We start from the raw sequence: 24,046 nt of genomic DNA, 5'->3' as shown, positions 1-24,046 counted from the left end.
GTTTTTGATGTAGTGATCCACGATTCATTGTTTTCATATAACACCCAGTGCTCCATGCAGTACGTGTCCTCCTTAATACCCATCACTGGGCTAACCCAGCCCCCCCGCCTTCTCCCCTCTAAAACCCTCAGTTTCTCAGAGTCCATATTCTCTCATGGTTCATCTCCTCCTCCGATTTCCCCCCTTCATTTTTCCCTTCCTTCTCCAATGTCCTCCATGCTATACCTTATGTTCCACAAATAAGTGAAACCATATGATAATTGACTTTCTCTGCTTGACTTATTTCACTTGGCATAATCTCCTCCAGTCCCACCCATGTTGATGTAAAAGTTGGCTTTCCCCTATGTAAAGGAATGAATTTTCTATTTGAATTTCTATTTCATTCTGTTTTCACTCTATCATATTTGGAGGAGAATGTCATTTTTTCCTTTGCATTACACTTGTCTTTGTAAATATTTATTTTTCATTAACTGCTACCAGTATAAATTATTTCATTCATGTACTTTAAAACCACAGTATGCTTTCTTTAATAAAGAGCAACCTCAGAAAATAAGGCAAGTATTAGACTTACTACTAATTTATCAAAAAACCCTTAGTTAGAATTACAGTCTATAGATAACAACTTATTTTATAGACTCTCTACATTGCATGAGTTACTTTTAAGTGCCAGAGAAATAACAGAGACAGGCCTATTGAATATTATATAGTAAACAGGTAAGATCCCATCTTAATGAGCTTGAGGGACAGAAAAATGTCATAACAATAGATGCATATTGCTTTCAAAATATCACAATATATTAAAAAATGTGTCAAGCTTTATTAAGAATATTCCCCACTATATATATGGTGTGTGTGTGTGTGTGTGTGTGTGTGTGTGTGTGTGTGTATGCATACATACAATTATTCAAGTAAAGGTCACTGTCTCCAATTTAGGCAGCTTGCGCTCTCCCCTGTTGCTATGCTTGGCAATGTCGCTATGCTTGAGTGTTTCAGCAGTGCTGCATGCTAATGTAGTCCTAGATCTAAAGGTAGAGGAGACTTCAATCCAGACCTTGGTACAGATCGGCTTTCTATGGGTTGTGACCAGAGATTTGATGAGTTACAGAAAGGGTTGTGAACACTTCAAACAAGAAATTCCAGTCTTCTGATTATTCTCATTTATTTCTTTTTTTCATTGTTCAGAAATATTTCTAAGGCATGCTTATGTGAAAGGGGATGAGGAAGGAACTGAAGGTAATTATCTGGGTTCCGCTAAATGAGGAGGAAGAGAAAAGATGTAATGAGAGACTCCTTATGCCTTGTATCCTTCTCATCATCATTTTAGACTTTACCAAACATGAAGGCACCATATTTTAGCCCAAACTTCCCCTTCATCTGATCTTTTATCTCCTCATTTGCACATACAAACAATGGCTATCACTGGTCACTATGCCCACTTACTCTGCTTCCTGGTTATGTTCATGACAAGATGGAATCATCATTCCTTAGCATAAAGACTCAAACTTAAAACACTTTCAAATCTACTTTCTGTATTTAGGCCTTTTGGGGATATGTTATTAATTTATAAAATGTTTTTCAATGAGATAGACAGGGTAATGTGTACAGAGAGTTAAAATAAACAACGTGAAGCAAGAAAGATATGATGCCTGATAATATATTACTATGGGCTTTGTGATTAACATTCTTACTATTGGATTCATTCTTTTGCACACATAGTGACTTACGTACAAATAACAAGAACACTTGCTAGGTTAAGGGAAAGATGGTGTTTTATCATTTTATCATTTTATGTTTCCTCAACGCCATTCTCAGCACTCAATGATTATTATTAGGTGCTCAGTTAATATTTTAAGCTTTGTCTTTCTCCCTGGGAGAAGTAACAATTCAGTTAACACATTATCGCTAATTAGAGTTCTTTGAGCTGTGAGAAAAGGAAACTCAGGACAATGAGTCAACAGAGAAAAGGTGGAAGAAAAACACTTTAATGATATTGAACTGGCTGTTATATTCAGGTGGGAGAGATGTGACTGCTGAAAGGGAAACAAACAAACAAACAACAACAACAAAAACCAAGGTGAAAGAATTGTAGAATGCAAAAGGCAAAGGCAACTGGAACAACTGGATTCTGTTCCAGTCCCCCAAGAGGGGGTCTGCTAGTGTGATGCCAGCCAAAAGGACATGTGTCAAGAATGGGGAAAAACTGCACATGGCAAGGAAAAACAATGTAGGCAATGACTAAGGAGCTTCATTGTACTTCTTGTGCCTCTAACATTGTCTTTGGAAAAGGAACATGGTTTCTCCAAAGCTGGCTTCGCGCAGTGGGGGCTCTGTATAGCAATTTATTTTTCAGTGGATTTCAAATTCTCCTTTCTTTCCTTTGTCTTTAACTCTTTGGCTTTCCATATAACCTAGCTCTTTAATAGATTATTTTTGAAGTAAGAAATTTTGACTTTCACATTTTTTGGCCTTCTCTGTTGGTTTCTAAGCTTTTTAAATGATGATATATTGGTTAACATGGATCCTCCTTTCTTACACATTCCTTTCCTTTCTTTTATGATTAAAATGATGTTAATGGCCTTAGAATTACAGGATTATAGGATTTTGTTTCACACAACAGCCTTTCTTATACTCCTCTGTATTGTTGTTCCTCACAGTTAGTATTAATATGGATAGACACGAATGACTAAAATCTTTAGTATTACTCAAATCCAATTTCAAGTTTAGTCTTATGAATGTCAAGTTGCTTCTCTACCTTCCTTCAGCTAACTGACGAGCAGTGATTCATATAGAGTAGCTTTCTCCCACCTCTTGCTGCTCCAATCTCAGTTCACCAAACAATTTTCCTCACTCTTTGGAAAATAATTGCTACAAAATTAATAACATATTTATAGCTACAGCATTTAATAAACCCTACTAACCTGTATTAGGCAAGCAAAGTGAGGCTTCTCAAAGAGCTTGACATAATTGGGTTGGTTGAAAGAATCTGGTTATATTCATAATACACATAAGCCAATATTCTTTTTCTTTGGTAAAGGATCTGCAGTGGCTTTATAAATATTTACGCCACCCTGAGGTTCACATTTAAGTCTCTCCATTCTCTGGGAATAGTTTCTCATAAAAGTGGTATGAAATCCATTGTATAAGAAAATAAAAATGGAATTGGGATGTCTAAAGTATCTTATTGTAATGTTATAATTCCCAGTGAAGGAATTTTGGGGACTTATGGAGACTGGCACAAAGATATTTGGGTTTTTCCCTAATTTAATCAATACTTTTCTTGAGCATTTTATCTTTTTTCCCTCTCCCTCTAATAGTTTGGTATTATTTAGCACAACATACTAATAAGTGTTAGTAATGTAGTTAAATTGTACAGATACTTTGTTTTTAATGCGTAACCCCTTCTTTCCTCTAATTATTGAGATGAAAATTTAACTATGTTATGTTTCAGTCAGGATACTCACATTTAATTCAGCATATGTCATAGAAGCTGTTAATTTAACTTAGGGGACTCATAGAGAATTCTCTCACTTTTGCAATAATGAAAAATTAACTAAAGGGAAAAAATGAAGACTTTAGGGGAAATGATTATTAGTCATATTACATTATGAGGTTAAAAACAAAACCCTAGGTGGACTGAATGTGATGGACATTCTAAAAGGCAATTTTCTGCAGCACAAAATAGCACACCAACCACTAACCTGGCCCCAGCAATTAGAGATGGGGAGCATTTAGCCAAGACACCCTGTTGCCATAGAGTAACCATGAATGGCAGCAAGCCGCGATAGTCCTTCTAAAGAAAGGCATGAGTCAAAAAGCAGAAAACAAACAATATTGGGCACAGCATGAGAAGGACCGCAGGTGCCTTGTCTTCATGTTTGGTGATCCATACTTCTATATACTTGGCAATACCAAAAGAACCACTAAGCTCTCAGTTTCCAGTTATCATTCATATCTCAAAGTAAAAAGAATATTGACACACCTATAATAAACCTTGAAAACATTTGCAATTTCAAAAAGAATAGGAATATTTTAGGAATACAACTTTATCATATTTCAGCCAATTCTATTTATAATTAAGCATTTGCGTGTTGACCGCTTCCCATCAAAGTTGGAGGTGGAGTTGATGTGGAAGCTCAGCCTCTCATTTAAATGCAGAAAGCCTGATAAAACACAATTATTAAAAATGTTTAGGGAACCCAATCTGAAGTAAAGAAGGAGAAACTTCTGAATGCCAGAAATGAAATGGGAGTTCCAAGTGGGTGCGTTAAGGAGAAGCTAAAGCTTTGGTGGAACTTAGGTACATGAGAACCCATGTGCCAGGAGCTCAGATTTTAACTTTCACTATTTAGTAAGTCTAAAACTTGTAAGTGAATCCTTTGTGTCCATGCAGGAGCCCAGAAGGCCACACTGGCTGTGAAGCATGGACTGGAAAAAGGGTAAAATCCTTCTACCATTTCACCCTACAATTTTTAGTTGGTGAAAGAGCCAGCCATCAGAAAATGGGTTCTAAACATCTGGAACTTGAAGATGTGGGGATCTACCACTCTTTAAGTTGAGGACTATTAAGGTGATGAAATAAAATGGAAGCCAGTGAAACTCCTAGGATTCCCACAAGGACAAACGTCAAATGTACTGTAGGCATGCTTTCCCAGCCCAGGGCTTCTCAGACACATATAGAAATCACCAGCAAAGTTACCCTGACTGAAGACGAGCTCAAAATAAAAATCAATAGCCATAAAATCACTAAAGAACATCATGGAGGAGAGGGATGAGGGAGAGTCAGCCGATACAAGAAATGGGAGATTTAGTGATAAGGAATTATAGGAAAATCTGAAATGAATGTATAGATATATTAAAAATGTTAAAATAGTTAAAAGGAATTATAGATATTATAAGAAAGATTTGAAAAAGAACCAAGTAGAACTTCTAGAAGTTAAAATAAAGTCCTTAAGACATAAAATTAAATTGTCATGTTGAATGTATTAATATACAATTGAAGAAAAATTAGTTAACTGTTAAGTTTATATGTGGAAACCATTCAGAATGCAGCATAAAGGGATAAAAAATATGAAAGGAAATCGATGGAAATTGGGGATGGATTGAGAAGACTAAATATATATTTAACAGAAGCTTCCTAAGAAGAGATGAGACATAATGTGAGAAAGGCAATATTTGAAGAGGTATTCATGGAAGATTTTCCAGAATTGAAGAAAGATATGCATACTCAGCATGAAGGACCAAACCAAATTTCAAAACGATACATAAAAAGAAATCCACCCTCGGATACAGCATAGTAAAATTACAGAATGTCATAGAGGAAAGTTTTTTTTTTTTTTAAGATTTTATTTATTTCAATACAGAGGGAGTGCACAAGTGGGGGGAGGAGAATAGGGAGAGGGACAAGGAGAATCTGCGCTGAGTGCAGAGCCTGATGCGGGGCTCAGTCTCACAACCTTGAGATCATGACCTGAGCCGAAATCAGCCGACGTTTAACCTACTGAACCACCCAGCCACCCCACGGAGGAAAGTAATAAATGCTACCCAAATAGGAAGACAGACAATCCACCAAGTTAGGACATTTAGACTGACAGCTGTGACAGAAGCCAGAGCCAGTGGGACAGTGTCTTCGAAATGCTGAGAGAAAATAACTATGAACCTAGAATTCTATGTCCAGTTGAACTCTCATTCAAGAATGAGAATAAAATAAAAACATTTTCAGACAATATCCAAGACAGAAGCATTTGCTTCAGTAAGAAGGAAACTAAATCTAGATGGAAGGAGTGAAGTTCAGGAACCAAGGAGGAAGAAATGGTATTAGCCTCCCCTTTAATTGAAAACAGTTTTTAAAATGAAATTGTTTTCTTTTCAAAATCATGAAAATTTTGTTATGCTTTCCTTTGTATATAAAGATACTTTAAGGAAAAATCTGTTATTTGTGTCAATTTGCCATAAACAAATTTAAATATCCAACGATGCTAGTGTGTTTAGGTAAAATGTGCAGTATATACAGAGACTGAAATATTATGTCATCTTGAAGAATATTTGATGTCTTGTGATAGTGCTTATGTTAAGATGTTAAGGAAAAGCAACACATAATGCATCATATTCACTATTAAATGAGGTGTGTAAAAATACATAGGGAAAATATTATAAGGCAATGTACCAAACATGTTCAAATCATTTTTTGGTGCCATAATGATATTTTTCCTTTTACCTTATACTTTTCAAAATCCTACAATGGACATGTATTCTTTAATAATAAAAGAACTTCAAAAAACTTAAAAATATAGATATTTTGTTAAATTAGGAATTTCACTAAATAAACACCATGTTTCTAATTTTGCAGGCTAACCTATCCTCACCATCCTCTACAGTATCCGACAATCAGCTGGTACGTATCCTCTTATTAAGTCATGGACCTACTTTAGAAAATTCTGATCTCTCTAGAGATTTGTCTCACAAAAATTTACTGATTCTTTACTGAAGCTGCGTAGTGGTGGTTTTGCAGCTTACAAACATATATAAAACTGTACATAGACCCTATTTGCTAGGAACTTGGCATCTTAGTAGTTGAACTAGAATAATATGGGTGGGGTCAGAAGCAAGATGCTATTGCAATTTAGAGAAGGACAGTGCTCAATTCCTGATGGGACAGATGCAAAAAGCATTCGAGGGCAGGTCACGTTTGAAAGTGTAGGGCAGGTTCTGGATTTTAAGAAATGAGCAATGGGATATTTCAGACAGGAAGGCTAGCATGTGAATGGTCTAGATCACTAATGAGTAGTAGAAATATAATGTGAACCATAAATACAAGTCCCATAGGTAATTTAAAATTTTCTAGTAGCCACATTAAAAAGTAAAAAACAAAAACAAAAAAACAAACAAAAAAAAACAACCCAAAAACCAAAACCAAAAAGATAAACATAGGCCACATCAATTTCAAAGATATATTTTATGTAATGATATGTAAATACTCTTTCAAACATATAATCAGTAAAAACTTGAGATAGTTTACATTCTTTTTTTGGGCCCGAGTCTTTGAACTATGCTGTCTTTTCCATTTACAGCACATCTTGATTCAGAGTAACCACATTTCATCAGCTCAACAAGGGGCTACTTGCTACTGTGTTAGCAGAGATGTAGACTCTAGAATCTGTTATTTATAGATGAAAATTTGATTACATAGAATTATTTTTCCTTATAGCGTTTTGTATTTTCTATTCTTACAGTGGCTGGCAAATTGAAACCATGAAATAAGTTGCCTAGATATTACTAAAGATTTTCTTTATATCTTTTAATATTTATTGTTTATAATTGTAAATTCCTGAACAATAGTCACCTTCAGTATAATTAGAAAAATTTGTAGTAAAGCAGTTTGAGATTTAAGAAGACAAAAATCACCATTTAGTACTGATTTTTTCCCTTTTTAAGCAATTATTTTGGGGTCCGTAGGCAACAAGTCATCTTGTCATTATCATGCCAAAATATTTTCATTTGTAATACTGAAAAACCATGAAAAGCCTAGTTCGATTCTTGCAATAGCCTGATTTAAGCAAACTGCTTGAGTTTGTTGGTGTTTATACATATGGTGTATATATGAGATGTGTGTGTGTGTGTGTGTGTGTGTAATTTTAGTGTTTGTTAGTTTAGAATAGTGACTGGCAGTATAGTATAGGTGAAAGAATGCTAGAATGGGGGCCAGAATAGCCATCTTTTTTTTTTTTTTTTTTTTAAAGATTTTATTTATTTATTTGAGACAGAGAGAATGAGAGAGAGAGAGCACGTGAGAGGGGGGAGGGTCAGAGGGAGAAGCGATGCGGGACTCGATCCAGGGACTCCAGGATCATGACCTGAGCCGAAGGCAGTCGCTTAACCAACTGAGCCACCCAGGCGCCCAGAATAGCCATCTTTTATTCCTGCTCTGACACTAGCTACTGGGCTGACAGTGGGGAAGTCACAAGTCTGAAAGTTTGATCCTCAGTTTCCTAAATGAGCAATGAGAGCATTCGATTACGTACTTTCCAAGCCCTTCTAGTGCTGTGAGTCTATGATTACTAACAGAGTGATGTGAAGAAGTTGCCATGGAAATAAGCATTGCAATAACAATAAAGTTAAATGGTTTCCCAGTTTAGATATGGGAATATTACTACAGCTATTTTAATATTTAAAATAATGGATATACTTATTTCTTGAGAGCAATGAATGACATATATATATATGTCAGTTCTTGGCTTGATATTTTAAGAAACTGTTTTAAAGAGGCAAATATATATAATGATTTCATAAAAAGAGACATGTTAAAACAAGTCATTGTAAATGTAATAAATAAACTTTCTTGCCTAATAAAATAATTCTGTGAATTCTGAGTTTGTGTTCTTTAGAGAGAAAAAATGCAAAGCATTGCTTTGATTGACTTTAATGATAATTTCTTTGCATTTGCTTTAGACTTTTTCTCTAAAGAATTCAAGGAATATCTTAACCAAGTTTTAAATTAAGTTTTAATCCCCAAATTCCCTTGAGATATAGGTCAGTTTGTGAAGGGATTATTATCAAGCAAGCTTATCACACAAAAAAAGAACATCTGGATTGATATAATTATTCAATTTAATCACTTTGACTTCTGTTTCATGGCATTAACCCTGTATTTCGTTACTGGGGAATGGAATAGAATAGAAATAATTGTAGGCAAGGATGGATTTGCTTCTTTAAGGATTTATGATATTTTTGCTCTTAAGTAATATATGAATGAAATTATAACTTTTCATTTCTATGAATGAATTTCCAGTATTTGTCATGTGAAACTCTCTTCAGGATTCAGTTATGAATAATTTGAGTGAGAATGCCTTTGAGAAATGAAGCTATGTATGTATATGTATGTGCACATGTTTATAACATAAACACATATAGATGCCATATAACAGGTCATTCTGATATTATATGTTGCTTTTTGTTAAATAGTGTGTATGTTGTGTAGCACATAAAAATTATTGGGAACATATGATAGATTATAGTTAAATTATATAAGTAAATACTCTGTTTTGTGTAAAACAAGCAGTGCGTTAAAATTATTTTAGTCTTGTTTTAGGGGAGAAATATAATAAATTGGTTGAAGTGAAAATACTGATAGATCACTGTAGTAGCACAAGCCTAATATAGAAACCATTTTGCTTTTGGATTTGGCTTTTTAAGGATATATAATCTTTTCATACTTTTTTCTTTTCAACTCGGCTAACCTATTTGCTTGTTACCATTGCAATTGTGCCAATTCCACATTTGAAAGAACAAAAGAAATATGACCGTGCTCCTTATTCTTAAGATATTTCCATCATTTACTCTGGAAGCCAAACTATTTAGTATCGGGCTCAGGATAATAGAATAATCTCGGCGTCCATGTGAAACTAGTTCACCAACCTGTGCTTCAGCGTCTCTTCTTCTGTTAGCACCACAGGATGTGAAAACTGGGAAGGAACTTAAGAGATGAGAGTATTGGAAATAATCGTCCATAAAATGGGAGGTTGGAATAATTACTCTGTCAACCTATAGGGGGTATTGCAAGGCCCATGTATCACAGGATGTGAAGTTGCCAATATAGCCTTGTACATATGAAAGGTGTTATTATTGCACACATGATCTCTGAAATATTATCTCTGAGACAGTATTTTTTCAGATAAAGAAAAAGAAGCTCACAGTTTAAATAGATTGCCTAACACCACAGCATTAGTGGTCATTTTTGTTCTGTGTGACTTAAAAAAAAAAATCATCATGGACTTGAGATAATTAAAAGAGAATAAGAAAGGGTTGATGAAGAAGTTGGAAAATTTGGCCTCTATGGAAGTGTGACCTTCATTGGGCACCTCCTGTGTGGGCCCTGTGCTAGCATTTTCCCATAGCCCACAAAGTTGTAATCACTGTGAAAGAGGAGGAGACTGGGTAAGGTGATTTCGGGTGTGGAGGTTTCACACCTGTGAATAGTACTACTCCTAGCATAACAAGGGGAGCAAAAGGAAAGGAGGGATCTAGGATATAGGTTGCACCTTCAAAAAGCTTTCCTAATTCCTCAGCTGAATCATCCCAATGTTAACAGAGGCTGGTGGGGCCTCTTCTCTGGATGAGAAAATAGGTTCAACAAGATGGGTAAGCACTGGTCTTCCTTGGGGTAGGTGGGGTGTCTTGTTTAGAAGACATTTGGCTTTTGCATTTGATATTTAATGCCATTACGAAATGTTCATTATTTTGGGAGATGGAATACTGAATCTGGAGAGGACAGAACAATAGATGAAAAAAAATAAGCCGCATGGCTATATACAGGTAAAAGCGAAATGCAGCTTACTGGAACACTATAAAGAAGAGTGGGTAAGCTTTCAGATACTTTGTTCCCAGTTCTGAATGCCAGCTGATGTGTCCTGCTTTAGTGGGGCATGAGTCATTTTTCTGAGGGCCCTTGAGGTCACTGTTGTTCAGAAAATGGAAGCCTGAAAGCTTTTGTGTAGAACTGATGTCTTCTTCAGGCTTAAAGGTGGTTTGTCCTTGACCAGTTTTCCTTGACACAACATACTTAAGTGCTACGGCACTCATCATATATGCCTCCTAAGGTTTGAGTCATGCTATTGTCTTTTCTTCAACCATTGAAATATTTCAATCCAGTCAATCTGTGTGGTACACATTCCACCAAATGTTTCTTGAGCAATGGGATGTTGTTTATAATAATTGAAATCCTACATATGTTTATTTTTACACAACCATCATAGTAACTATAATTTTTTTAAAAAAAGCTTATCAGGTAGGTACTTTCCTGGACAGTATAGATCTTTTAGTATCGATACTTTATATTATAAATGCAAAAATAGGAAAAAGGAAAGTTTTTTCCCTTTCACATTCATTTTATGTTGTTTTTCCTTTACAAAGTTCTGTCATGCATATTATAGCAGTCCCATAGCTAATGGGTGGTATAAAAATCTGTCTTTCTCCTCAGTCTTGGCAACTTTGCTCTGCACTGGAGTTTTTTGAAATCTGAGATATTTCTTTGAGGGGAAAAATGCTTACATATTTGCTTCAAGCATATAATATTGTTTGTTGAAAAAGAATGAAAGCTAATAAAGGTTTATTAATTGAAGGAGTGAGTCAGCTAAATCATTTAGAGAATACTGCTCTTGTCAACAATCTTGACTGGTAGATTGTTTTTGAGTTTCTAGGAGCTTGTTGCCCCAGAAATTCTAAAATATATATGTATATACATAAAACACTGGGGACTAAAGACGAAACTGAAGCAAATGGGTAAAAGAAACACAGTGGTACTTTCACAAGCTCTTTGGATCCATCAAATTAGTAGAATTCCTAGCCAAGCTCACAGAGTTTTCTATATCCTGTGTTTTATTACTTTCTCCCTTTTTTATTATACATCTTATTTCTTCAAAAAGATAAAAATAAATCCATGAACACTGAGACTCCGTTCTTTATTTCTTTTCTTCCCTCATCACACCACTGCAGAGCTTATGATTGTCATCAAAGGCAATTAAAAACAGTCCACTAGTTGCAGTTACTAATTTGAGAACAAGGTTGCTCTCAGAAGCCATTATTTTAAGATATTAATAATGGATTCTCTAGGTCAGTGCTGGCAGTTAATTTTCAACTTTGGTCTCCAGCCAGAGGCAGTACCAACTTGTTGTCATAGAATTATGATTGTAAGTTCCAAAGGACAGTAGCAATGTTTATTTTTACGTTCCCCTGAGTAGCAGTGTTCAAGCATAAGTGTATACTTGTTGAGTTAGAAACACAAATTAATAGCAGCCTCAGACCAGTGCCCCATGTGGGCCATTGAAACCTGCCACCAGCCTCCAGGGACTCCATATACTCTTGGACTTTTTCTTCTTCAAGATTAGCAGTAGGTTTAATTGTGATCTCCATAGTTCCACCCCACTCTCAAATTCTCCAAAAAAAGATGATATCACTGTCTTTTGGTATTAAAAATTTTATTGCTTATCACCATAAGCAAACAAGAGAAACAACAATTTTTTTTTTTAAATGGAGAAGTTTAAAATCTTCTAAGTCCCTAGAGAACTGATCCCTGGCTTTGAATTCTTACATCTGTCAGAGATGGGAACTTCAGCCTCTACTCTTACCTCTGAGGGTGGAACTCACCAACCCATTTTCCTTATTCTGGTCCTCTCTTGGTAAAAAAACATATGGATCTTCTATCCTGAAGAGTTCTCTCTTCCTGGGTTATACTCAAATAAAAAACTTAATCGAGAAAAAATAATGGGAGACCCTAAGCTGGCAAGTAATACTCCTTGAGGCCTCCATATTGGATAATAGCCAGCATCCTGGGCTGCTTCTGCCTGTCAATTAATGTATTCATTCTTCAATTATTTATTTAGCACCTTCTAAGTTCCAGGCACAGTTCTAGGTGTTGGAGATACAACAGTGAATGAAGCAATCATCCCTGGCCTCACAAAGCTTACATTTTAGTGGAGAAAGCAAAACAATAAACACATAAACAAATGTCAGATTGTGATAAGTTCTATGGAAAAAAATGAGGGGGGCAAGGGGATGTTAGCATTCCAGGAAGAAAAGAGTTCTGGAAAAAGTGAAGAACCCAAGTACAAACTCCCAAGGGAGAGAGCATCATAGTGTCTGTGCTAGGGTGGAGAGAGTGAGGGGGTGAGAGTGAGGGGGAGAGGCTAGTTGGGCATCAGAAAGATTAGGTCAGATAGCACTTGGGTAGGCATTACTTTACAGTCATGGCAAAGGTTTTGGCTTTCACTCTAAGTGAGAAAGAGAGGCATTTGAGTGCTCTGAGAGGAGTCAAGTGACATGACTTGACTCCTAGTGTGATTATTCTGTGGTTTACTCGACTGAATTGCCAGTCCTCTGAGAATAAGGGTTATAGACACTACAGTTCCTGACATAGACTAGGTCCAATTGGCAAAATGGCTCCAGAGAGTGTCTAATAGACGTGTGCTTCAGAGATCCAAAACAATGGTTATTTTGTCTTTGAAGTACTTCAAGGATGTCTTTCATCCAGTGTAGATCAGTTCTCAGTAGGTTCATCACGATGAATTGAAATTTGCCATTTAGAGAAACTTTTTGTTATTCTTTCTGTGCTTTTTTGTGTTAACTGTGGGAGTCATTGCCTCTTTTTATTTCTCCATTTAGGCTGGTAAGAAAATTATGGAGTTGCTTTTCCTGGCATCATAAGAATAACATTTGTGTGTATTAGTCATGAGTCTAGCTGGATTTATGGATTCTACAGCAGATAAAAATGAAAGAAGAGCCAGTTTGGGCTAGTTTAGTTGCTGCAATGACAATCTTATAGGAGTTCACTTTAACAGACTCTTCTAACTTGATTCATCTAATTTCCTTTGTTTTTGTTTGGACACAAACTTAGCCAATTAGATTTGCCAGAATTAGAGAACAAAAGTCTACTTGAGTTTGAAGATATCAGGGGGCTGTCTGCAAGGATGCAATGTAGATTAGAAACCAATAAAAGATTGTTTCTTCTAAAGCCTCTATGTTAGTCTGGAGGTAGAAGCTCAAGGTTGAATAGATGTCTCTAAAATGGCAGACCAAGGAAGATCTATCTTTAGGTGGGCGGCACAACGTTTAAATGGAATGAGTTCTAGTTGAGTGCACATGAATCACCTAAGGATCTTGTTAGAACTCGGATTCTGATTCGGTAGGTCTGGGTAGGGCCTGAGATCTGGCACTTCTAACAGGTTCTCAGGTGACACTGACGGTGCTGGTTTACGTAGACCATTCTGAGTGGCAAGGTGCTAAGAGCCATCTTCTTATTTGGATAGATCCATTAGCTGACACTGTGTTGCAATTTAGTCTTCAACAAATGTAGATTACATAACCATTTGACATCAGTAACGGGTATGAGGAAGAGCAGAGAGGAAGTTAACTAATATTCCAGAGAGTCTTGTGTGTACCAGCAACAGCACCAGTTGCTTTACTTAGGCTATTTTATAGATGTTCTAAAAGGCACCTTGGGACCCTTGTTTGGGTGATGGATTTGAATATGCAGAAACAAATCTTATGTAAAAACTCTATATGGTATGATACCTGAGAGAACAGGAATGTAAATAATAAAATGTGCCATTACTCATTATTAAAAGACCTAATCACGGACAATTATAATCCTTTAGCAGAACGTTCAGACAGGTTGAACAGCTTTTTCAAGGTAATACAGTCTATTAACACTATTGCAAAAATTAAAATCTGTATCCTTGATGCTTTCCTCCCAGCAATATCATGCTGTTTTTTTGCAAGTGTATTTTTAACCAAGTCCAAAGAGAGACATCAGTACAAATTTTGATGTCTCGGCCATGCAAACCACAGTGTCCTTTACAAGGTAGAATGTGGTGTAGGGTGCATATGTGTATGTGTGTAGGTGAATGGAAGATGTATGGATGTGTATATTGAATAGGAAAACATCACGTCCTACAGTGTTTTAGGAGTGCTCTTTTGTCAGGAACATTTATGCCATGCTTAATGAAAGAAAAACTGGATTTTGTAAGACTAGTAAAAAAAAAGGTAAAATGATACCAAATGAAGTAACAATGGCCAACATCAAGGATGTGGCAATGCACAGTAGAAATATAACAGAAGCAATGAATTTAAAAAGAATCAAAAATATAAAAATACCAAGGCTTTGTTATTGATTGGACAGAGGAAATTATAGAGGTAGGTATTTAAAAATGATTTAAAATTTCTGTCTATGCTGTTTGTCTCTGCGGTAGGCATAGGAGTAGTTAAAATCATGGGCTTGATGATTAAATCGGAACTGGATTTAAATGTTGACTTCTTCATATATTAACTGCATGACTTTGGCGTGCAACTTCTCTCTAAGCCTCTCTCATAGGGTTTTTTATAGGGAATTGAGGAGATAATCTATCTAAAGTATAGAATATAGAGCCTGATCATATAGATAAGATATAGAATCTGGATCTACAGGAGAATAATAGTGTCATTATCTGCAGTGAGTCTCCAAGGATTTTGAAGTTGATTTCAAAGCATGTGAAATGGTATGAGCAAGGTGCAGAGGCTGCCACGAACATGATTTGTCCATGTACCATGGTTTATGGAGAGTGCATGAGGTTCAGAATTGGACCACCAGTGTTTGATTTCCAATTTGCCCATACTGACTAAATACTGAGAGGTAGTTAGGTGTGGAGGTTATGGTTAAAGTTCATAGAATGGGAAATATGAACATTGTCAAAGGCAAACTATGCCTAGTCTTCTTTTGCTTAGAGTTGGCTTCCATGTCTATAAAATACTCTTGAGTGACAACAAGTGAAGGTGCAGGAGAAAAAATAGGGCTGGAGGAAGAGGTGATAAATAGGGTGTGAGAATCAGGGCAACTATACCAAGGCCAACTAGGCAAACTAGAATGAGGAAGACTCAGAGACTTCAGGTAGACCAAGCCTACGGACAAAATCCAAGAAAAGAGCATGTGGGACATCTGATAGAGTAGAGGGAATAGGGAAAGAATTATTGTCAAATTATCAGACAACCATCAAATTCAGGAAATTCATAGGAACTAAGGAGCATAAAGTCCAGAACAAAAACAAACATGAAACATCAGTAACCAATTCTGATACTGAATATCCAGAAGAGTGTCTTTGCTGGGTCTCTCCCAAGAGAGAAGATCTGAGTGAAAGTCTCCAGGCGAGGATAACCCAAATCATCAGCCTGCTAGCAATACAAGGGTCAGGTAATCATGTTGCTCTGGCAGAGGGATTCTTTTAGCATATCAAGTGCTCTGGGTCAGATTTCTCCTCTCTGCTTTCATCTTTTTGCATACTACCACCAAACTTAGCTCCTAAAGCTCCATGTTGGTTTTAGAACCTGGTAGGCCCTGAGTACTAGAGTTGTTGTATTGATTTCCTACCACACAAAGGAGCAGGAGAGAAGAAGGTGGTACAGGAGTTGGAGAAGGAAAGGGAAATGAAACAGAAAGTCAAATGGAAAAGAGAGACAGGAAATCTGGACAACTTAGGATCATGGCCCAAATGTCAGGCATCTCCCTTATTATAGGTGGTTGTAGAAATCAGTAGCTGCCTACGCTTTGTTCTTGTGTTGAGTTTACTGGAGGGATACTGCTCTCATATGTATACTCAACCGTGCAACTTCATGCATAATTGGATGTTACTTGCTCATTTTTCCCTCTTGAGAGAAATCAGTGTTTCTTAAGTGGGAGATATTTCTTAGCCTGGGGACGATAGAGACTTTTCTCACTCTGTACTTCCCCAGTTGGCATAAATATGAAAGACAACTGGGAAAATATCGATTGAAAAAAGTATTGCAGAGTGGCCTTTATTCAAGCCTCAAAATATATCAGGTGGTTTATAGAGCAGAGAGATAGATGTAGTCCCTTAAGGCTTGAGTTGTGAGTATCAGCATTTACTGAGGAGAGCTAATTTACTATTTTCTGAAAGGAAATGGGGTGGAGAAGAATGATTACGGCAAAATGCTTAACCAGGAAAAGTGTCACTTTTATTAAATTCTTGTTTGGGATGTTTTTGTAAACTTATCAATCATTTTGTGATGTTTTACAGTGTAACGAGTTTTTGGTGTTTGTGAAACATCACTCTGAAATTGCCCCAAAGTAGATTTCTCTCTCTCTTTCTCATCTAGCTGACATTGGGTACAAGTTTATGAGTCTTGAATGACTAGTCTATTAGCTAAAACTCTTTTGGTTGCAAGTTACAGAAGTTGTAAGTTTTAAAAAGCAGGAAATCTTGTGTAAAAGAAAAGGAAAATCTCAGGGAGCCTCAGGACAAGAAATTCAGCGGGGCCCCAAGGAATGTTTTAGAATTCCATTCTGGAAAGCCCCCGAGTGTCTCTCCTCCCTAGGCTCCCCATGCACTTTGCTCTCTTTCTTGATCTCATCTGATCTGCTTTTTATGGCAGATTGAGGCTTTCCCATAGCTTGCAAATTGACATATTATAATTTCAATCTTCCCAAGTAATTGCAGAGTGGTCTGAATTACTATTCCACATTCTTGGAAGAGAAAATCTGGTTCTACCTCCCTACCCTCTTAGGTCAAAAGGCCATCCCTGGTTTCATCAGACATAGTTTGAACATGGCTTCAGGAGCCTAGCTCTGTGGATGTTGGGGCATGGGGGTTGGTTTCCAGAAAAATAAATTCTTAAAGGCTTGGTGGATTGTGCCAAATTCATCTCTGCTACCATGCCCGGAATGAGAAAGCTGCCTGCCATTAACGATGCTCTCTGTAAATATTTGTCAAATGGAATATTTATTGACTGAATGCACCAGTGAGGATATAGGAACACATTTGGCTAGATAAATAAGGAAGGTTTTTGCATTTTGAACATCTTGATAGTAGATCTTTATGAGTTAATTGCTGTAAGTTAACTTTAAAGTTATATTAGTGAAAATCATTTGATTTCTAGGCTGCTTTTATGTATTGGTAAAATAATTTTAAAATTTTAAAAATTATAAATTTTTGTGAGAACATTTGAATGACTTAACAGTACACATATTCACTCATTTTAATGGTGTTTATTTCTTTATTTTTTTAAATTTTATTTAATGTTCATGAAGACTAAGCCTGGAGTAATTCGCCCAGTACCTGTAAAATCCAAAATATTACTGAAAAAAGAGGAGGAGGTCTATGAGCCCAACCCTTTCAGTAAATATCTGGAAGATAATAGTGACTTCTTTTCTGAGCAGGTGAGCATAAATAAGAGAAAATCTTTGATACTTTGATAAATAACTATATAAAATATGGAGATGCCTCTATGAATATAGTATGTATAAGAAAGTGTTTATTTGATTGGAGTGTCCTTAGTAATAAGAAAAGGTCCATTTTTTGCATAATAAAAAGAAATTCATATATTCCCAGGATGATATTTTGTTTGAAGTATTTCAAATTAAAAAAAATTTTTTTTTCTACCTTATGCTGGTAATGTTTTGGGAACCAAGACACTACTCTCCATAAAGAAAGATATCATGCAGTCATTGGTTGCATGGGTCATACAGGTGTTGCATTATTATTTCTAAATTCCTGCTTTACTTTGAAGAGATGAAATATTTGAGATTTGATATATTAGCACATTTAGCAAAATATCTATTGTATGGCTGCATAGTAACATAGTAGAGATGATACGAACCTGTAGACTGAGCAGTAATAGGGGATAGGGGCTTAAGATATTTAAGGCTTGGTTGGTCATTTGTTTTATATGTAAAAAGGGTGTACTATCTTCCCCTTATATATTCTATATGTTGGAGGGGGTATAATGGGAAGTTGTTGATGGTGCTTTATAAGCTATTTGGGAAACATGAAAATACACATTTATGCAATATAAAAGTCCATAAATTATTTCAGAGAGAAACTTTGCATCTTTATTTGTCCTATTAAGATGCAGCAAATAGGCATGGGTTGTATATTTTATATCTCAAATACTATTACATGGATAAACAATGTAAGCAATCCAGAAACCTTTCTGAATGCAACCAAGGCAGGTAAAATCACCACCCTTGGTGATCTATAATAAAATACACTTATGAAGGAATATAAGGTGATATACTCCTTGTAAATTTTACTTTGAAAACAACTAAGAATATTCTTGAAACAATAAATTACATTTACATTTGTGAATCATAAGGAATATCTTATCTGCCACGTATTAGCTCTATAACGTCTCTCTTTATTTTCATCATGTATAAAATGAGGTGTTCAGGTCAGGTACTTTTTAAGGATCCTTCCAATTCAAAAATCTGTGTTCCTTAAAATCTAAGATTAACCCTGATTAGGTCAGAAGTCGCTGTGTAGCCTTGAAGATGTTCATCATAAATACTTTCTCATGATTTGTTATAGTTTTTATCTATAAAATGAAGATATGATTTTGATAAGTTAAAAATTTTTAGAAGGCACTATCATTGAATATGATAATTAGAGGCAATTATTTTCATTTTATAGGATAAAATACACTCCTCAATTTAAATTAAATAGAGAAATCTTATTGATTTATAGGACTGTCTTCACTAATTCCACATGCAACAGAAATGAAAATTCCTCTTCAGAAAGCATATTTTCATCATCAACAAAAAGCACTTATTAAATATCTACTGCTTGTGTGACACAAATACTTTAGAGGCTTACTATGACATTTTAGACTGTATGGGATCATTATAAAATAATTATAAAAATAATGTAGTCAAATGACAAAAATGCCAACAGCTAAAATAAACTTCACATACTATGTAACTTACATTCTTCAAAATACGATCTAATACTGTAAAATAATGACTTTGTTATTTTATATTAATATAATTTCAAATGTATGTATTTTACCTTAAATAAAATTCATTGTAGAATCTGAAGGTAGATCTATCACAATTAACTGTCCTCGGAAATGATAAATTCCATTTTCAAATTTAGGAAATTCTTGTCATTAAAAGGAGTTGCCATTTCTTTTCCCTGCTTTTCCTGACTAACAGCAAGTTTAAAGCTCTATTTATGTTCAAGATAAACCTATGAATTTCCAGATAATTTGTGGAAAATTTGAACTCTTTTGCAAATATGGAGGTGCCATAGACACAATCGTACTTATATTGTTTTTTCAATCAATTTATTCTTGTCTATATCTCACCGTTTATGTGGAACATGGGAAGTAAAAGTAGTCTGCAGACTGTCAGAATTGAAAGAAGTAGAGCATACTACTTAAAAGTGAATTCCAAACATTCCCTGGTCTTCCTCATTAACCTTGCATGAGAGGGAAAATATAATAGAAACTTGGGGTCACTGCACACGGGACAACTACATGTACTATCAACTAGTCTCTTTATGTTGAGTTCTAACTACCATCTCAGTGTGTCCAGAATCTGCCAGGGAGAAAGATATCAAAGACACCTCGCCAGGGTAGTTGCTTAGATCTATTTAAAATATAAATTGAGTAATAACAGTTTATAATCTCAGTGTTGCTACTTCATTAGAACTTGAATAGCAGAGAGCGTACTCAAGTTCACTAGCCACCATTGTAGTCTCCTTTGCTGCTGCCACAGAATAAATTGAATGGTTCCAAACTCAGTTGATCTCACCCACCCATGTAATGGAAAATTCTTTAGCCAGACATTTGGGCCAAATTGAAGCAGCTCACATTCACTAATCTGCCTTGTACTGGGGACAGTTCCACATGACAGGAGATGTTGGATGGGATTGTTAAGTCAATAAATTTCCCCTAACAGCTTCACTGCCATAAAATATGATTTCAAAACTCTCTGTTACAAAATGTCAGACACTAAAGATGTTGAAAACAGACGGAAATGTATTTACTGTAGCTTAAGATACAAGCAGGCGGCCTTGTGAACTGATAATGAACTGAGAATTTGCCTGGAGACAGTCTCTTGAGTACTAAAGCAAAGTTTGAAACTAAATGCATAATCAGGTAATTGAGACTTATTAATGAACAGCTTTTACATCAAAATGGCATAGGCCAGGAAGCATCCATCTATATTAGATGGATTTTGTAACAAAGACTCTTCAGAATGAAGCTTATGCTTTTTTGAAATTACCTTTACATCCATTATTGTATCAATTTGTGGTCCTGTTGACTTATTGCAAAATATCCTCACACTCCATATTTGGATTTAAAAGTATGGTGATATACTTTGAAGCATCCCCTATTGATGATCAAGGTCAGAGTTGGAAAGTAATTAACAGAATTGATTGGACAAGTGGGCATCCAGAAGACATTGAGGCTTAGAAAATCAATTCACTGATGAGAATGAAGATACTTAAAGAGCCCATTGATTTTTAGTTCGTCTGACTACTTGTGAGTTGGCAAAATACATTGATTGTTTTCTGGTCAGTTAGTATATCTAATTAGATAAAGGTGATTTCTTCACTTAAGATCCTTGATTTAATCAAAATGCAATTGCTAACCTCAGTTATATAAAATGTTACATAAAACATTCTCTCTCTTTATAAATTAGTAATTGAACCCATAATATTAAATATGTCATTTTCTTCTGAAAGCCTTAGAGAAATGTATAAAAAGAAAGGATTTGGACAGAATTTAAGAGGAAATATTGTTATTTCATCTGATTTTCCTGGAAATTTTTTTTTTTTTTAGTGCGAAATAGCACTTCCTAGCACGTATGCCTCTTGAATTTTATTTTCCTTCTAAATTTGCTTCAATAAGCAAAGGAACATGTTTTGTGTGAAAATGACCATTTAGTGAATTTCCTCCACACCACCAAGAACATAAAAGGATAACTATAGGGAATTTTCTTTTTTTTTTTTTTTGTAGTATTTTCAGTTTTTCTTTTCTTCTGATTTTTCTGAGATATCTGACTTCCCTACCAAACTTTCTGTTTGACATTCAACTCTGATGATTACATGGGTGACTTTCAGATTTCTATCTAATTATTCATCAAGTTAGATTTCTACGGCGGCGCTCATCTTCACTTCCTTGTGTCATGTACATGTTCCTATTCCAGAGCAAGTACTCACCTTTGTCAAAGGTGGAGCTGACAATACTGCCTTTTATTCTGAATGACTTCTGGCTTTGCCATAAATTGTTACTTTTTCAACAATTGTTTCTCAATCAAGTCAGTTCATTCTCTTTTGTCATAAAATTATCTTTTATCATTGCTAACCTTTTATTAAGAAATATTTTTCAGCTTAAAATGTTTAACCTTTTTAGGTCTAGAAGTGATTAAGTGGTTTTCCTGAATTGTTTTAAGGGGAGAGAACTGAAATGCCTTGTGTTACATTTCTTATGTTTTGCCAGGTTATTTTTGTTTATTTGAGTAATGAAATCTTTGTGAGTTTTTTTCTTTTTTCCTTTTGTCTTCCTCCCTCCTTTCCCCCTTCCTTTCTTATTTCCTTCCTTCCCTCCCTCCTTTCTTTCCTCCCTCTAAATGTAATAGACAATTTATCATAAACAGGTACTATACTACATGTAATAGTTTATCATCAACATAATAAACTGTTTTTTTTCTTTTTTCTTTTTTTGACATTGTCCTGTAGAGACAATATTTGCTTTTTCTCTAGAATATAATCAAATAGGATCACCTTTCAAACTTAAGAGTTCATCTCTCTCTCTTTTTATTTTTTATTTTTTGGCTTAAGCTTTCCCTTGACCTTGTGTAATTATTGAGGTTGGAAGATTGGAACTGGAACTACAGTACAGGGTTTTAATTTTCTGTGGCAGTTGTCTTCAAGCTATGGGAAACTTAGTTTCTTGTCCCCCTTTCCTTGTCTTACATAGGGTTAAAGTATTTAAGAGATTCTTGCTTGCTTTAAAACAAGCAAACAAACACACAAAGAAGACCCATTGCCACTTGGATCATAATAGGTAGAATTATTCTAATAATTCTAATACTTAGTTAAGCAACTGAATTCTAATAATTAGCCAAGCTCTGAAGCATTAGTTGCTTTAACAAATATTGGTAGATATGCGGTATCTTACCATACCCTAATCTATGGGGAAACAATGACAATCTGAACATTTTATGCAAATGTGTTCTTCAATGTTTTGTTAGCTCATGATGTCCCTATCTATCTCTATTTAAGAGGAATGGCACTGCCATATTTAGAAGCTCTCATGTAAATTATGCTCCAGTTTTAAGATAAGGTCTTGTTAAAATTAAATATTGTATATTAGTTTCTTCTGAGAAGTATTAAACAACAGACTGTCAAAAGAGAGAAGGTAGCTGTGTAAAAATATTTTAAGTAATACTCAGAGTAACTGTTATTTAGCAATTAGAAAGTTTTATGTGTTGGCAAGGAAAAATATACATTCTTATGTTTTACTTCACAGAAGTCTCTATCCCAAACTTGTCCTTGAACTCTGAGTCAAGGTCAGCCTGTACATAGAACTGTAGATGGTACCAATCACTTGCCTCTGGCATGGTTTGTCTTATGGTGTGTAAGACAGTTTTGGTAAAACTAGCGCTCCTCTCCCAGGACACCGACTACAATACTCCCCTTCCTCCCTCCTTACACAGTTTCAATTCTACAACTACCTTAAAATGACTTATGGTTATTAATAATGTTTAAAAAACCAAGAACTATGGGCCCCAAATGGTTTCATTTAGAGTTCTCAAACCTGTGCTTAATACATAATTGATTTGCAGTTTCTACCTCCCCTGGAAAGGCAGTCTTTCCTTGTCAGTCAAGAGTTTTTCTATCTGTGCCAATGAATGCCTCCTGGGTCTTCTCCACCCACCAAAGAAAGAGGAGGTAATAATCCGCATGATAAGACACCTGGCTTTCCCTCCTGGAAAGCCACCTCCCTTGGAACAATCCCTTTCTTTTGCTAATTATGTTCTTGCCCCACCCTTCTACAAAACCCTTCATTTTGTCTTAACTCCTCAGAATGCTCTTCTACGTGCTGATGGGGTGCTACCCCGTTCATGAATCATTTAACAAAGCCGACTAAATCTTTAAAATTTACTTGATTGAATTTTGTTATTTAACAATAAAGATCCTTAGGAAATGCAATCAGAGTGAGAGGCTTGTGATTTTTCTCTTCTCTACCGGATAATTTTCTTTGACCCATGAGAAGGGGAATCAAGGTAGAATGCATAGAGGAAGACACAGTGAAAGTTGGATGTACTATTTGAATATAAATGCTGATTGATGGTTTGAAACACGTTATACTCTCTAAGCATTGGGGAGATTGTTACTTGTTTTTTTTTTTTTTTAAAGATTTTATTTATTTATTTGACAGAGACAGTGAGAAAGGGAACACAAGCAGGGGGAGTGGGAGGGGGAGAAGCTGGCCTCCCGCTGAGCAGGGAGCCTGATGCGGGACTCGATGCCGGGTTCGTTCCAAGGACTCTGGGATCATGACCTGAGCTGAAGGCAGACGCTTAAGGACTGAGCCACCCAGGTGCCCCAATTGTTACTTAAAGTGTGGGTGAGATTAGACAGACTTTGTTCGCAAATGTAAAGGTCACAGCAAGATAAATAAAGCTGAAGATGAGTTATGTGGAGAGAGTTGGAAACCTCTTTTCTGTGATCTAAGATTTAAAAAAAAGGTAATTTAGGCAAAGAAAACAACAAATCCAAAT

At 35.6% G+C, this 24,046-nt stretch overlaps 1 protein-coding gene across 5 annotated transcripts in view; it reads left to right on the top strand.

Annotated features, from left to right (window-relative positions):
* Positions 1-24,046, top strand: part of MLIP (muscular LMNA interacting protein) — a 137,708-nt gene that overhangs the window by 69,812 nt on the left and 43,850 nt on the right. For all 5 annotated transcript variants that reach the window (XM_078055227.1, XM_078055223.1, XM_078055222.1 and 2 more), the window contains 2 exons: positions 6,347-6,391; positions 17,567-17,695. In XM_078055227.1, the coding sequence (XP_077911353.1) occupies positions 6,347-6,391; positions 17,567-17,695 (174 nt within the window). The remainder of the gene's footprint in view (positions 1-6,346; positions 6,392-17,566; positions 17,696-24,046) is intronic.

Source organism: Halichoerus grypus, chromosome 9 (genome assembly GCF_964656455.1).
Source record: "Halichoerus grypus chromosome 9, mHalGry1.hap1.1, whole genome shotgun sequence".
In the NCBI taxonomy this organism is placed as follows: domain Eukaryota; kingdom Metazoa; phylum Chordata; class Mammalia; order Carnivora; family Phocidae; genus Halichoerus; species Halichoerus grypus.
Note: the sequence above shows the minus strand (reverse complement) of the source record. Positions and strands in the feature narration are given on the sequence as shown.